Source organism: Oryza sativa, chromosome 5 (genome assembly GCF_034140825.1).
Source record: "Oryza sativa Japonica Group chromosome 5, ASM3414082v1".
NCBI classification, from domain to species: domain Eukaryota; kingdom Viridiplantae; phylum Streptophyta; class Magnoliopsida; order Poales; family Poaceae; genus Oryza; species Oryza sativa.
Window position 1 is genome coordinate 27,671,849 of NC_089039.1, and position 16,231 is coordinate 27,688,079.

Consider the following 16,231-nt stretch of genomic DNA (forward strand, 5'->3'; position numbering starts at 1 on the left):
GATCCAGAAGAAGCCTGAACCAATGAACTGACAGAGCGGGTCTTCTTGCGAAATAAACAGTACTTAGTTTGATTTGATCATCAGTTTGAGAAAAGGATAAGTGCAGGTTGACCTGGGAAACAGGACGAACTTTTCGTAGTATTAGGCCGAGTTTAGTTCCAAATTTTTTCTTCAAACTTTCAACTTTTCTATCGCATCAAAACTTTTCTATACACATAAACTTTTAATTTTTCCATCACATCGTTTCAATTTCAACCAAACTTTCAATTTTAACGTGAACTAAGCACACCCTTAGCTGACATTGATCCTTTGGCTCAAGAACATCGCCGGCGAAGCTGCCCAGAACCTGCAGGAGTGAAGTGACGGCGATGGCGTGAAAGGAATAATGAATAATTCAGGCTGAGCTAGCACACGCTGTGTGGCCGTGTGGACTGTGGAATCACAAATCACGTTCTCGAGCGACGAACCCTAATGTGGTTTTGTGTGGTGTTAGATCACTGCAACCAGATGGCAAACGACCAGTGACTTTTCTACGCATGTTAGCTTTGTGAAAGCTGTTTGGTAAAAAAAATATATAGATGCTGCACCGTCATTTGGAACAGAAGTGTGATCTGTTCAGGGATAGTTGACTTGAGGTTAGTCAACGATGTGCCTTTAAATGATGTTTCTGCACTTGGAAATAAGGAATTATTGTGTGGTATCTGCTTGTTTATTAGTATATGCTCCATGTTAGTCACGAACAAAATGTATTGTTTATTTTTTTTTTTTTGAAATCAGATCAAATATATTGACCCAGCTTTTGGAGAAAGCCCAAAACACCAAACAGAGTCTTTTACATCTTAAAGGAAACTAAACTGGTTGGAAATTCTAGCTTACAGACATTCGGCACAGCAAAAACATCAGACAGCCATCAACATCAAAACCGCACCCACTGGCTAAAATTGGAACTACAGGGATGCAGGTAAATCTCTGATTCTAAGATGATTAAGCTTCTTCAGGATCGCCTCACACCAATCACCCAGCACTGCTTGTTCCTCCTTTCCTAGCAGAATGCCCCATTTCTGTGCAAAAGACAAAGCTTTGTAAACAGTTTGCAGAGGAGAGGAAACCAAATTATTTTCAAACACCCAATCATTCCTAATTATCCAGAGAGCCCAACAGATACACCCTAACAGGAAAATCCAGAGTCTATGTTCTTTCTTTTTATCCCAAATCCTAACCCAATCCCAGAAATTGGCAGGATGAAACTGAATATTCAGGGCCTCTTTGATAACACACCAAGCAAAAACTGCCAAAGGGCAACAGAAGAGAACATGGCTGGTAGTTTCAACATTACCACACAATTTACAGAATTTATCACCCCCCTTCCAGTACCTCTTAACTAGTTGTTCAGCACAAGGTAACCTCCCTTTCCCAACCAGAAAAAGGAAATGCTTGATCTTGAGAGGGAGCTTGCATTTCCAAATCTCCCATAAGTCTGCATCCCTTATACCCCCAAAAGTCAAGATCCTATACATAGATTTAGTAGAAAAAACTTTTTTTCTTATTATGAGGCCAGACAATTTGGTCATCTCCTTCATCCAAACAAAACCCCTGAATGAGTTGCTTCAATTGGGCAAGTTCAGTTTCTCTTTGAGAGTTCAGATTTCTTCTAAATTCTAGATCCCAGTCTCTCCCATTGAACACTTCACTCACAAGAGCCCCTTACTGGTAGCTGATCTCAAAAAGGTCAGGGAACCTAATTTTGAGAGGAATATCACCACACCACACATCTTTCCAGAAAAATACATGATTTCCCTTATGAACATGTTTCTCCACAAGTCTTTCAACCCAAGTCTTGCAATGATGCAGCCCTTTCCAAAATTGAGAGCCTCCCATAGCAGAACTGCTAAAGAAACTAGCATTGTTCAAATACTTCTTTCTGAGAATCTCTATAACATTGAACAATGTATTGTTTATTTGAGGATGAACAAAGGAATTTCAGGGAAGTATTTTTTAGAGTGAAATTTCAGGGAAGTTTTAACAGCTAAGCTTGCGTTTATTTCCATCCAAAGGTGCGCAGGGAACTCTTCCCGGCACATAAAACGAAGCAGGGGATTAACACATGATTAATTCAATGTTAGTTAATATATTTCTAAAAAAATAATTAATATGATTTTTCTAATGTTAGTTAATTTTTTTAAAAAAAATAGATTGATATGTTTTTTTAGAATTTTTTTAAAAAATACAGTATTTAACAATTTAAGAAATATATGCGCAGAAAATGAAAGAGGTTAGCAAAGAGTACTCATTTAAGCCTTTAACTCGAAGACAAATTTTAGCTCAACTTTTGGCCTATACGGAATTTCAGGTTTATAGTATTCTGACTTGCAAACCAATGTCCCGGATCCCTGACCTCTTTTGCAGGAAAATCCAGGTGAATTACGATATGAACAAATTGACAGCTGCTTGTATTATAGCCATAAATTATCTGTCTAGCTTTCCTATTGCTTTCAGACATGAAGTGTGTCATCTGAACGCGATGCAAATATCAGCATCAGTGCATCACCAGGAACTGGCCTGCCTTTCATTTACTTGAAATGATTATTGACTGAACTCCAAGGGAAGTTACCTGGTTGCTTTGTGAAACTCTAGTTCACCGGCCGCATCTTAGCTTTCTTACCACAACGGTAAAAACCTCTTTTCCAAATAACAAACCACATCACCTGCACGGCTGCACCTGCCAGTTCAATTCATTGTCTCAGCCACCTAATGATAACCATCAACATAGCGAAGAAAGGTAATGGTTCACATCATCAGGTGACAAGTGCCAGCAGTAACAAGGTAACTACTTTAACAATGGGATGAAAACGTAAAGTATGGTTATGAATAAGGCCGACTGCTGTCGACCTACACAAGTCTCTGTAACATGAGAAATGCTATCAAAGGTTCAGACTTTCAGCTACACAACGGATGTATCAGCATCCTTGACAGTCAAGCCACTTGTGCGGCAAGATAGACTGCAAGACGCTTCTCTTCAAATGAGTACTCGGTGTCCTCTTGTGAAGTCAGCTCCGGTTCGTCATAAGAGAGTACAGAAACAGCTTTTGCGGTAAGAACAGGCGTCACTGCCATTTGCATATGAGGGCTCACTGTCATCGGAGTCGTAGGAACTGGTGCAAATGTCTTGGGAGTCCTGTTCTCTTCAGTACCACCAGTGGAGATTGGACGCACAGGAGCTGAGGATATGTTTCCAGGTGTAATCTGAGAGAAGGGCTTCCGGGGTGTCTCCATCTCAAGAAGAGTGCTCGAGTTGGAAGATGGAAATAACTTCCTGATAGGGAGACCAACAGTGTCTAAACCTTTATGACCTGAGTTTATTTTTGAGATCAGAGATAGTCAGATCGTACTACATACTAAGTAAAAATTTAGAAATATTGCTTCAGATATATTTAAGTCGAAGTTACCAGGGGAAGGAGTGTTGATATCTTCCGTTTTCTTGGTTGCACGAATAGTCTTTGAATGAAGTATCTCTGATTTAGGAGGTTGAACTCCAGGTGTGGAGTTTCTGGGTACCTTCTTAGTGCTGTGAGATTTTGAAGAGCTTGGCTTTGATCCATAAAGTGCCTCCTGCTCAGCTTTGCGTTGATCTTGAAGCTTCTTTTGATCCTACAATTACTCAGATTTCAGATCTCACCCACGTTACCACGTAAGAAGATGGTAACAAAAGCACACAAATTAGGATACAGCTAGTACCCTTTGCCTCTTCCTTTCCTGCTCTTTCTCTTGACGAACAACCATGTATTCTTCAAGCATCAATATAAGTCGGACCTGCAAACATTGTACGACACGAGTTTTGGCAATTCTCAAAACTGGCTTTGTAAATAATACATAAAATAAACGGCATGAATAGAGAAATATACGCCATCATATGTGAACTCATTGCCTCTTTCAGTTTCCCAAGCTCTGGTTTTTGTTTCAAGAACATCTACCATTCCTGTCCACAACACAATAGCAGCAAATCAGGAGCAGAAATGATAAGAAATTAAGAATGAAAGCATAACATTGTGTTTAATAATTGATTGTCACCTGGAATCTTGCTAACCAGAACACGCGCTTTTTCAGCCCTCTTAAGCATAATGTGTGCACCTCTCCCAGCATTATACCGGTTGTCATCCTGATCATGTCATGCGGACACCGCAATCAGCAGCAGGTGCGGAAAAAAAATCTTTTCATATAAATTGTTCTGATAGGACAGTACTTTGTTGTAATCTTCCAACCAAGCCTCTTCCTCACGTGCATTTAGCCACTTCTCAACTCGCTCGAGAATGTCCTTCCTGCTAAAAGCTTCCTCTTTCACTGTTGAAATATAAGCCTCAATTTGCTCGAGCAACAAAGAGGGATCAATAGCCCCTGAAATGGAAAGAGTGAAGACATATTTTGGGCAATAAAACATTTTACTAAATAAACAGCATTAACAGCTTAACACACATGACACATCCTCTCAACGGAATGCATGAGCAAAGGAGGTAGGAGGATCAATTAACTGAAACTACCTTCAAGAACTTGCACAGAAATCTAAGGGTGTGTTCGGATGCCCCTTTTCCCAACTCCTCTCTCTCTCGTTTTCCGCGCGCAAGTTTTTCAAACTGCTAAACGGTACGTTTTTTGCAAAAAAAAAGGTTCTATATGAAAGTTGCTTAAAAAATCAAATTAATCCATTTTTTTAAAAAAAATAGCTAATACTTAATTAATCACGCGCTAATGAACCACTCCATTTTCCGTGCAGAGGGATCCGGTTGGGATCTAGGAAAAGCGAACACACCCAGGGAATCATTCCATAACATATTACCTGCTTCAATGGCCTCAATTGTGAACTGAGTTGCATAACCTTCCTCTCCAACTAAATGTGCCCGTCGTCGATGTTCTTCTAGTTCTGTTTTCTTCTTGAGAACAAGCTCCTTCATTTTGCTTGCTTTGTGCTGTTCAAGCCTTAATACCTCAGCTTCCACCTGGATCAAAGAATATCATGTCCTCTGACTCTAGTATCATTATCTCAGTAGAAAACAGAAAATGACAACCACAAGACTCACGAAAGCAAGTTCTCCAAAAGATCATTAACTCACATAGTTGAGGAACTCAATGGAAAGGGTGTTCTGTTCTGTTAATTCAGCCTCTGAAGCAGCAATATTACATGTTATATTCTGGTATGCCTGCTGCTCTTCAAATGGCGTATCCATTAGATTCCATAGTTCTAGCAAGGTAGATGCAAGATCTTGAAGCTGGCAGAGCTAATACAGTTAGTTGAAAGCAGATATATACCATTTGGCCATTCCCTGAATTGAAATAGTAAGATGCAGACCTTCTGCATCCTCTGCATTTTTGTTTCACGAAGTCTCTGAATCGCCCATGCTAGCATCTCAATTGTAGTGTTGCTTATATTCCTTGGCCCTTCAGCTTCATCAAGACTAGGGTGTATTTCAGATATTGTTTTCTTGAAGTCGACACCAAGTACTACACATAAAGAATGTAAAGTCTTCAAATATTCCATAACTTGCTTTACCCTCTCACCCTATCAGAATTCAGAAATTTAATAACTGAATCAGAATACATTAGAAAATAGAAATTGAAAAGGAATTCAAATAATACATAGAGCTAAAAGCTTCAAGAAGAACCTTCTCCTTTTCAAGGGACTTCAGCTCCACCCTTAACTCTTCAAGCTTTCTTAATGATAGATCAGATTGATCCACAGACACTTTAAAAGGGTCAAAATTTGCTGGCCTTATCTCAGATGAGATCTTCTTTATCCTTCCTACGACATCAAGAAACTGGTTCCATCTTTCAACCTTCTTCCTCTTCATCTCTTCTAGGTATGGTAATATTGCACCGAGCTCATCCCGTAATCCACATGCTTTCTGATTAGACTGATAAAACAATCAAAAACAAAGAACTAATTACTGCCTTACTGGTAGATCCTATTTCGCTACAGCATACTTCTACCTTTCAAGTTGGATAACTAAATAATACACATTAAATGAGCCCATCTGTGACTGTAATCATATACTACCTCCGTCTCAAGATATAGCAACCAGTACTAGATGGGATATAATCTAGAGGGTTGTGCTCCTTCCGGCTATTGGGTGTGGCAACTCCGTGGCATGCACAACAATATAAGTCATTAGTGCATGATTAATTAAGAATTAATTATTATAAACTCAAAAATTGGGTTTATTTGTTTTTTAGAATAAATTTGTATGCAAAAAGTTTTTGCAAAACACACACTGCTTACCAGTTCGGAAAATATGCTAACGGAAAATGATGAAGTTACCATGCTTGAATACAGGCGAAAGGTAGTATACGAAGAACATATGAATTCATAGCCTAATAATAATTCGATAATATCACAATACAATTGTGGGTAGTGTTTTTGAATCGGAGAAACGGCTAAATTCTGATGCGCCCCAAACCATTATAGTACCATAACACAGTAAATCGTATCAACCATCAAAACATAAGCTCTTAAACGACAGAAAACAGAAGCAAAAGTGACAGACCTGCCTGACGTGGACCGTCGTCTCGCCAATGGCGGAGCAGATGGCGGCGAGTTCAGCTTCATATTGAGCGATCGCCTGCCGCAGCTGGGCGCGGGAGCGGTTCGCCTGGTCCACCTTCCTCCTGTACACCTCCAGGCACTCCTGCTCGAGCTCCAGCAGCATCCTGTCCCTCGCGGCCTCGGGCTCCCCGACCTCGTCCCAGATGACCTGCAACCACGAGCGATCTGAATCAGCGAGAGACCAACAAAACCTGTCACCGCCATCGCGGCAACAGCAGATCAGTCGACAGCGAGGCGCACCTGGAGCTCGTGCATGAGGGATCCGCATATGGTCTTCATCGGGAGGAGGCGCTCCTTCGGATTGCCGCTCCTCGTGAGGACGATACCACGCAGCCTGCAGGGGAATCAAACGGGGAGAGATTGATCGGCGTCAGAATTAGGGTTGGCACGATCAACCAGCAGTAACGCCTACGGCCTCGAGTTCACTCACCAGTCTCGGTGGCTCGGCTCGACGGAGGGCGATACGGGAGGCCGAAACGAGGGCACCGCTGCGTCGTCCTCGGCGGCGGCGGCGGCGGCGGCGGCGGCGGCGTGGATTTGGCCGGAGACGGCCGCGCGATTTTGGGGGAAATGATGAGGGATTGAAGAGAATTGTTCGAAACAACTTGAAAATGGGAGGGAGAGGGGGAAACGATTTTGGATCACCGGATTTGGGCGGCACAGGCTGATAGATATACTGGGCCGGGCTAGTCACTCTTGGGCCTTTTATTTTGAATTGGGCTGGAGATGGAAAGTTTTACTGATATGGGCCTAGGCTAAACAACTCATAAAGCTGTTGCAGATTATGCTGAGTGGTGAGTAGTGAGAACCAAACTAGTAGAAGTACATAGTGGGGCAGTAAAAAGAGTTAATGAAACAATTAAAAATAATTTATAGGTAAAAATTTTGTATCTGTATTACGGTTTAAAAGCTAAGGTTGAGAAGTTGACTATAATGAAAAATCCTAAAATCAATTTTACAATTAAGCACAATCATTCTGATTGCAAATTCTTCCGCCGGAGAAGCGAATAGCCACAACCAAAGCATGGATATGGAAATAATAAAGAAAGAATTACCAACTAAAAACAAGAACTCAATGATCCTATGCTTCATGGATCTGCATTATAAAGGACACATGCTTTCGAAGTTCCGAGTACTTTTGTGCAGCACAATACAATGTCACTGCGGTTCCTTATTAGGGGTAAAAGGAGAAAAGGAAGACAAAAAAACATCGCTCATCAGAAGATGTCACCCCTGCTTGTAATCACGTCCTGGCTACAGAACGGGCATATAGAAACCAGAATCCAAAAATTTAACTTGTACAGAACTTAACAATGAAGAGATCTTATGAAGCCGACTCCTTGGCGATCTTCTCAGCTTTAGCAATGACTTCCTCAATGCCTCCCACCATATAGAATGACTGCTCGGGAAGGTCATCATATTTCCCATCCAAAACACCCTGCACATCAACAGAAACTTTAGCAAAGAGCACACAAGCAAACATGAATATACATTACTAATAAGCATAATGAAGTTCTGTAATATCGCGTGTCTACAACTACAGATCTAGCAAAATGTGTTACTGAACAAAGGATTAAAAAAGTGTAGATGGATTGTACTGTCTGGTAAAACTAGTGTATTCTTGCAGGCACATACTGATTCATCAATTATAACCCCAAAAATTGCAAAATACTGTAACCGTAGTGGTACTGAACTCCAAAAACTACTATGCATATTCAATTCTGACCTGGAAACTGTTGACGCTCTCCTTCAGCTCCACGTACTTCCCAGGAGCACCCGTGAAAACTTCAGCCACATGGAAGGGCTGGCTCAAGAAACGCTGGATCTTCCTTGCGCGAGCGACGGTCAACTTGTCATCTTCACTGAGCTCGTCCATACCCAAAATTGCAATAATATCCTGAAGATTCTTGTAGTTCTGAAGAACCTTTTGGACACCACGAGCAGTGTTGTAGTGATCCTCACCCAAAACATGGGGGGAGAGCATTCTGGATGTGGAGTCCAGAGGATCGACAGCAGGGTAAATACCAAGCTCAGAGATCTGCACAGATAGCAAATTCAAGTCATAATGAGGACATTATTAACACGATGTATTAGGTCAGTTGGACAAACCTGTCGTGACAACACAGTAGTAGCATCAAGATGTGCAAAAGTAGTAGCAGGAGCAGGATCCGTCAAGTCATCAGCAGGCACATAAATAGCTTGGACAGATGTAATGGAACCCTTCTTTGTAGTTGTAATTCGCTCTTGAAGTCCTCCAAGATCAGTAGCAAGAGTTGGTTGATATCCCACAGCAGATGGAATACGTCCAAGAAGAGCAGACACCTCAGAGTTCGCCTGACATCAAGATTCAAGATTAATCAAAACCATAACAATGGGACTTAGTAGAAACACCTACGCTACGTATACTACTAGTAATTCTTTTTTATGCAGAGTAGAAATACCAAAAGAAGAGATGTCTTGCATAAATTACCTGAGTGAAACGGAAAATGTTGTCAATGAACAAAAGCACATCTTGTCCTTCGGCATCACGGAAATGTTCCGCAACAGTCAAACCGGTCAACCCAACACGAGCACGAGCACCCGGGGGCTCATTCATTTGCCCGTAGACAAGAGCACACTTGCTTTCACTCTGCAACCAAAATTGATATATAAGTAGCTTGCACATGTGTGCGTCCCACAGAAAATAAGATATCAACTAAAATTACCTGTTTGTCACCTAGCTTGATGACACCACTTTCAATCATTTCCCTGTAAAGATCATTACCTTCACGGGTACGTTCACCAACACCAGCAAACACAGAGAAACCACCTGGCAAACAAATCATCATCAGTCAAATAGAACAAGTGACTGAAATTTGAACAATATCACACATGAGACTATGTATAGATGCATACCATGGGCCTTAGCAACATTGTTGATCAACTCCATAATAAGGACAGTTTTGCCGACTCCTGCACCACCAAAAAGACCGATCTTTCCACCTCTTTGGTAGGGCGCAAGCAGATCCACAACCTATAAAATTAAACCAATGTACAGCAATTAGGACTCTAAATCATGGTTGCAACTATTTACCATTCAAATACTTCAGATAACCACAGGATCAGAGAAGGGTGGGACAATTATACCTTAATTCCAGTAACAAGAATTTGCTGTTCTGTGGCTTGCTCAACAAAAGCAGGCGCCTCACGATGGATGGGAAGGAAGTGGTTCGTTGCTACAATAGAAGTCAGCATCAATAACAAAACATAAATAAGAACTGGACACACAAATTCTTAAATAACTATGAATAATGAAGACATGGAACATATAGTAACTTACTTATGTCACCCTTCTCATCAATTGGCTCACCAATAACATTCATGATACGTCCAAGCGTGGCCCTGCCAACAGGAACCTACAAAGAAGAATAACTTCCAAGTCAAAAACATAGTAGAACACATTATATATGATTAGTTTCAACTTCCAAGACAATGCTACAGATACAAGGTTCAGCAACTCTAATTATAATCAGAATTTACACGAATGCATCAGCAGTTCTCTGAATTCAGTAATGCCCATTTTATGCTAAACAATTGGCAAGGGTATTAAATAAACAAAAACTGGAATGGATTCCTAGACTATGACGACAATTTTCATTCAAGCAAACAGTGGAAAAGTTATACCAACCAATGCATGTTAACCTCACAATACGCCAATACGGAAATGCAACACTGGTGAACATAATGAATTCTAATAGACTCTAGATGACCACCACAAACCAAAAGGCAGCACTTTATAGGGGAAAAAAAGTCAATTTCTTCACTAGCACGAACAGACCACCACAAAGCAGCCAACAGTCTACCGATAAAATGAACGAAATGGAAGGGCGATCGCTCGCCACTCAGAACTGTACACCTAGATCAAATCTGACAGCAGTAGATCCACATTTCGTCAGATCTGGTCGGAGACAACACGAAATGAAATGTACGATCGCAAACAAGGATGAGAAGACGGGCGGGGGGGCATTACAGTGATTGGGGAGCCGGTGTTGAGGACGCGCTGACCGCGGACAAGCCCCTCAGTCCCGTCCATAGCGATGGTGCGCACCATGTTCTCGCCAAGGTGCTGCGCCACCTCGAGCACGAGGCGGATGTTGTGGTCGAGCACCTCGAGCGCCGTGAGGATGGGAGGCAGCCCCTCGTCAAACCGCACGTCGACGACGGCGCCGATGACCTGGCACACCTGCCCGACGGCGCCGGCGCCGGTGAACTCGTCGGTGATCTTACCTCCACCCGTGGCCTTCCCCGTCGCGGGCGCGGGAGGCGCCGCCTCCTTCGCCGCGGCGGCCGTGGCGTACGCGGCGGCGCGGTTGAAGAGGTACCCCGATGGCGACGGTCGGTGGAGCGGCCCGCGCGGGCGCGGGGCGGGCGAGGCCCCGCGGAGCCTGGAGGCGGCGCGGACGAGGGAGGAGAGGGCCCGGCGAGTCGCCATGGCCGGGAGATCGCCGGAGACGCGGGGCCTGGATCTAGGGTTAGACTTTTTTTTTTTTGGTTGCGGCGGCCTCCGCGAGAAGGGAGGAGGAGAGGAGGGGAGCGGAGTGAGGAGGAGAGTGGGTGCGGTGGGTGCTGGAGATATCGACGTGTGGGGGGATTGGCGGGTGGACCCGGTCTACGGGAGCCCGAGAAGCGTGGAGGAGCGGGGGTTGTGTGGTGCATGGTGGGCTCAGTTCATGGAATGGATTGCAATTTTTTTGGGGATCCATTTGGTAGCTTGATATTGCAGCTGGAAATCTGGAATATAATAGTGTTCCTTTTTTTTTCTTCTTTTTTATTTTGGGCTGTCAACTGTCATTTGGCACTTTTTAATGGCATTTGATTTTTGCTATGTTTTGATGGTGACAGAGGATTTCGGTTTTTATTGAGTAGATGATGACAGCAGATGATTATTTTGAACTATTATAAGTTCGAAAGTCGAACTAAAACTTTGCGTAATCTTCGATCAAGCCGTCATGTTTAGCTATTTTCTAGTCCAAATTCGTGGCTAACTTTGGTAACAGCATCTTGTTCGAGGCCTGTAACCTTTTCTTTTTTAGAAAATCGAGGCTCGTCACTCTGTCAGCACACAAACGTTGAAGGAATAAGTTCATTTTAGGTCCCTCTATTTGTCGCCCAGTCTGATTTTCGTCCCTGAACTGCAAAACCGGTACGACCCGTCCCCAACTTACGAAAACCGGACAAACGAGGTACCTTGACGATTTTAAGGGTGGTTTTGGCTGACGTAGCGCCTACGTGTCCATTTTGACTCGGTCTTCATTTGATGTGGTACTGACGTGGTGCTTACGTGGCAATCCGATCTAGAAAAATAATAAAATCTGTGGGACCCACATGTCAGTCACATAAAATAATAATAAAAAAGATGGGACCCACATGGGCCCCACATGTCAGTCCAACTCACCTCACCTCTTCTTCCTCCTCTCTCCCCATCTCCCATCTCTTCATCTCTCTCTTTCCAGGCGACGGCGGCCGCTCCTCTCCCTCCCACCTGCAGGCCGCCGCGCGCCGCTCCCCCCCCCCCCCCGCGCTAGTCCCAGTGCGCTGCCGCTCCTCTCCCGCCGGCCGCCGACGCCCGCGCACCACCGCTCCTCTCCCTCCCTCCCGTCGGCCGGCTTGCGCTGCCTCCTCTCCCGCCGGCCGCCCCGACGAGCTCGCCTCCTCCCTCGCGGCGATGGACAACGCATGGCCGACGGCGCGCGAGGCGCCTGGGGCGGCGGCGGCCATCTCTCTCTTGCGCACGCTCGCCTAGCAGTCCGCCGCCCTTCTCCCCGATGGGCGCCGGCGGGAGAAGAGGGATCGAAGCCACGTGCCTCTCCCCGTCCCTCGGCCGCCGCGGCCCTCCTCCCGTCGTCCTCCCCCTCCACCGCGCCCTCCCGTTCCCCCCCCCCGGCGCCGCCGCCTCTACTTCCTCGCCGCCGCGGCCGGGGACGGCCGCGCCGATGCCCTCCCCTCGTCTGAGCTCCGCAAGCGCCATGGCGGCTCTGCTGCTTCTGGTGGTGGTGGTGGTGGTGGTGAGGACGAGAAGTTCCACTTGCTCCGTCGCCTCCTCGCGCGGCCCAACGTCGCCATCGACGCCTACATCGTCCCCACGTGCCTCGCGCGCGCCGTCGCCCGCCGCCGGCCATGCGCTGTCCATTGTCGCGCCGCCTGCTGCCGCCGTGCTGGACGCCGCCCGACGAGAGGAGGGAGCAGAGAGATGGGGAGAGCCGGAGAGAGGAGGAAGAAGATATTGGATTCGGTCAACGACATGTGGGGCCCACGTGGGCCCACCATATTTATTTTGTGTAGCTGACATGTGGGACCCACCATTTTTAAAATATTTTTTGGGGCTGACATGTGGGCCCATGATTTTTATTATTTTACCGAGATATAATTGCCACGTCAGCGCCACACCAGCGCCACGTGGGATGGAGACCGAGTCAAAATGGCCAAAAATGGCCAAGTAGGCGTCACGTCAGCCAAAACCGCTATTAAAACCGCCGAGGGATCTCGTTTGACTGATTTTTGTAAGTTGGGGATGGGTCGTATACGGTTTTGCGGTTCAAGGATGAAAATTAGACTGGCGACAAATAAAGGGAACTCAAGTGAACTTATTCCAACGTTGAAATTGCTCAGTCATTGGGCCGTCATGAGCAGTGGGAAACGTCATCCTGCACATGCGGCCTGCACTACCAGCCCACTAGTTGTTGGGCCATTTGAGGCTTTGAACGCAGTGTGCTCGGAGAAGGAAAGCTGATTAGCTGAGCCTTTGGTATTATTCAGGCCCACTCGTGTACATTGCCTTCATTGTTACAAGAACAACTTCATTGTTACCAAGAACAACTTCGAACCCGAGCAGGGAGGTCAGTTTTCTGCTATCTGTTAACTAGTTCTATCTGGTATGCATCTGATATATGCTAATGATGCTATGCAGGTAAACTGTAACTCGGATGTTCTCCTTCTTTTGATAACAGGTAACTGTATAACAGAATGCTTGAAACCTGATGTTCAGTAAACCGTCATCCAGCAGCTAATCGAACTGCCGTCAGCTAACGCATTCGGTTTTGCTGCAACCTCATGACTTCACAAGTGGACTTGCATTCTGCAGTTATATCTTCCCAAGAATCTTGGCTAGCAATTGCTGCCCAAGAGCTTTGTTACTTCTTACGGAATACGGACTGCAGCTTGCAAAACGAAAATAAATTATACAGTACTTCAGGCTGACCTACTGTTACATTTCTCATTTTTCACGGAGGGATTATTCAATGTACTGTACTAGTACTAGTATTCTGCTAGGATTTCCAAGATTTGATAATTGGTGACTTTGTTCATTTTGCATAGGAGTATGACTGTATGACAGGACCACATGACGCGATGCACTGTATTTTGAAGTGTACACGGTGACAGCATTCACGCGTTGTAGCTGCATGGCTGCATCAGGTTCAGAGAAAAGCAGGCCGAGGCAATAATGAATGTAAGACGGCTTGTTAGTATTCTTAATCACATGAATCTTTTTTTCAAACTCATTTGAGACTTGACATCCTCCAAAAGCTTATCAGAGTCCTGTTAAACACTAATTACACATTTGATCCCATTATTGAGAAAGGAAGACTACCATCAACCTGGCCCCTCCTAACAAAAAAAAACATCAAGCAGGCCATCTTGTCAAGGTCTCAAGGATAATTATTCAACCATGAAATCAAGAAGATCTCACCACTTGTTGAAGTATGTCATAGGCACCAAGTCCTCTTTTGCTAGCCTCCAATTACCATAACTAGTTACTACTTGTATACTAGCTAGTAACTGAAGACCCCATCACCTCACAACTCAATGATTAAAACTTAGATTACCACTTGTTCTAAAGTGACTGTTTTTTTTTCTTTCAATCACGTTTCAGTTTCATCCATACTCTGTATGAGTTATATGACCAGAGCGATGATCACAGTGTGAATCGTCACCTCTTTAGAATTATTCTGTCTCTAATGATTGTATCTGATCTTATATATATACACTGAGTGCTATCACAACGACAAGAGCGTAGCATTGACTTGCAGCTGGAAAATGTGACAAAACTGACTATCTCGCGGCCGTTTCAGCAAACAAATGGACTGAATGCTACTCTATTGGCCATGGAAACTTGTGGAAACGAAGCACTGAAACGTAGACTTGGCCTCAGCTGCAAAACTTCAAGGATTGAGACAAACAGAATTGGATGAGCGATCGCGTTGGTGGAATTTTTCTATCTTGGCTGACATCGAAAGCATTTGGGTTCCCCATCAGGCCGTCGCCGACTTTGTTTTTGGGGGCTTGATATGATTAGATTAAGAGAGGAGTTCTATCCAATAGGTTTTTTTATTAGCTAGTAGTATTCAATTAGCTTAGCTGACTCCTTTGCTAGAGGATTACAAAGTCAAAATGTTCAGCTGTAGGAAACACATTTGAGGAGATATGTACAGTAGCAGTGTAGCACATTTCTAGAACCAGTTGGTTGGTGGCAATGCAAACAATACTACAAGATCGACAAAGCGATTTAATTCTCTCCTAGTACACGAATTAAAATCTTTGGGTATGTTTTACTTTTAAACTTTATCTGTAGTGTATAAGAAAAACGAACTTTAAAAAGGAAGAAAAAACTCACCTAGAAAATTGGGAAAACGCCAAAACGTAACATCTCTGCTGATAAATGCCATTTCTAGCAAGAAAGTATTTTTTTCCATTGAGGTGATGTGCCCTTGTTTCTTACATTTTATCAAAATAATTATAATTATTTTAACAACATGGATCAATATATGATATATCATTACACAAACACAAAGGTTAATATTTCAAACTTTTAAAAAATATATAACTATAAATGATAGTACATGTATTATGCATTAGCTAGAGTTTAATTTATTTTTAAAAAACCTTCTCTAGATTGAAATTAAACGGCTATGTATTTGAAGTTACCTATCACTTTCTATGTCCCAAAATATAAGAAGCTAAAAATGAATGGAACATTTTCTATTATTACGAATTCAGTTATAGGTTTTTATATTTTGGGACGGATGGAGTACATAATAATCTATATTATTAAATTATCTTAAAATTATTTGGAAGGCGTACAAAAGATGATGACCATTACCTCCATGGCTCCATCTACAGTAAACAACTCCCGTTTCTAACGTGTGAGTTGTGACCAATAATTCCCCTCGTCAGAAATGTTCCTTTCAGCGATTGCCACCAGCCGCCTGCAGGTACCAAGATTGTCAAATCACCTTTCAGTCCCCGCGCGGCAACGACACTAGTACAACAGCGCAAGTATAGCCGGTCAGCTAGGCTTGCACAGTTGTACTACATTGCCGCCCGCCTCGATCGTCAACCTGCAGACGCACACGCGCACTAGCCCGTGTCGCCGGCGCTCGCAGGGCCCCCCCGGAGACGACATGCCATCGCCTCTATCGCTAAAGCCGTCGTCCACCTCCCCGGCCGTCGCTGTCCTCTCCTCCCCCTGCGCGAGCAAATCGATCGAAATCACGGTGGCTCATGCGATTCTCTCGTGTGTGAACGGCGCCAACCGTGGCAGATACCCTTTGCCGAGCGGAAAAGGGTGTCAAAATGCGGTCGCATTTTCTGCATTTCCAAGCG

At 44.1% G+C, this 16,231-nt stretch overlaps 2 protein-coding genes across 2 annotated transcripts; both read right to left on the bottom strand.

Annotated features, from left to right (window-relative positions):
* Positions 1 to 2,754: 2,754 nt before the first annotated feature.
* LOC4339545 (65-kDa microtubule-associated protein 3) lies at positions 2,755 to 7,199 on the bottom strand. The gene is made up of 13 exons (XM_015783343.3): positions 7,023 to 7,199; positions 6,833 to 6,926; positions 6,534 to 6,740; positions 5,655 to 5,903; positions 5,342 to 5,551; positions 5,106 to 5,261; positions 4,832 to 4,991; positions 4,241 to 4,392; positions 4,069 to 4,156; positions 3,903 to 3,976; positions 3,736 to 3,810; positions 3,447 to 3,648; positions 2,755 to 3,350 (listed from the first exon to the last, which is right to left on the bottom strand). Exons 2-13 carry the CDS (start codon positions 6,869 to 6,871, stop codon positions 2,974 to 2,976), a joined length of 1,989 nt encoding a protein of 662 aa, XP_015638829.1. The 5' UTR covers positions 6,872 to 6,926; positions 7,023 to 7,199; the 3' UTR covers positions 2,755 to 2,973.
* A 351-nt stretch (positions 7,200 to 7,550) lies between these two features.
* LOC4339546 (ATP synthase subunit beta, mitochondrial-like) lies at positions 7,551 to 11,171 on the bottom strand. Its single transcript, NM_001402623.1, has 9 exons — positions 10,602 to 11,171; positions 9,912 to 9,987; positions 9,719 to 9,807; positions 9,488 to 9,605; positions 9,298 to 9,401; positions 9,063 to 9,221; positions 8,702 to 8,926; positions 8,319 to 8,630; positions 7,551 to 8,030 (listed from the first exon to the last, which is right to left on the bottom strand). The coding sequence occupies exons 1-9, from the start codon at positions 11,061 to 11,063 to the stop codon at positions 7,917 to 7,919; spliced, it is 1,659 nt and encodes a 552-aa protein (NP_001389552.1). The 5' UTR covers positions 11,064 to 11,171; the 3' UTR covers positions 7,551 to 7,916.
* Positions 11,172 to 16,231: the final 5,060 nt, after the last annotated feature.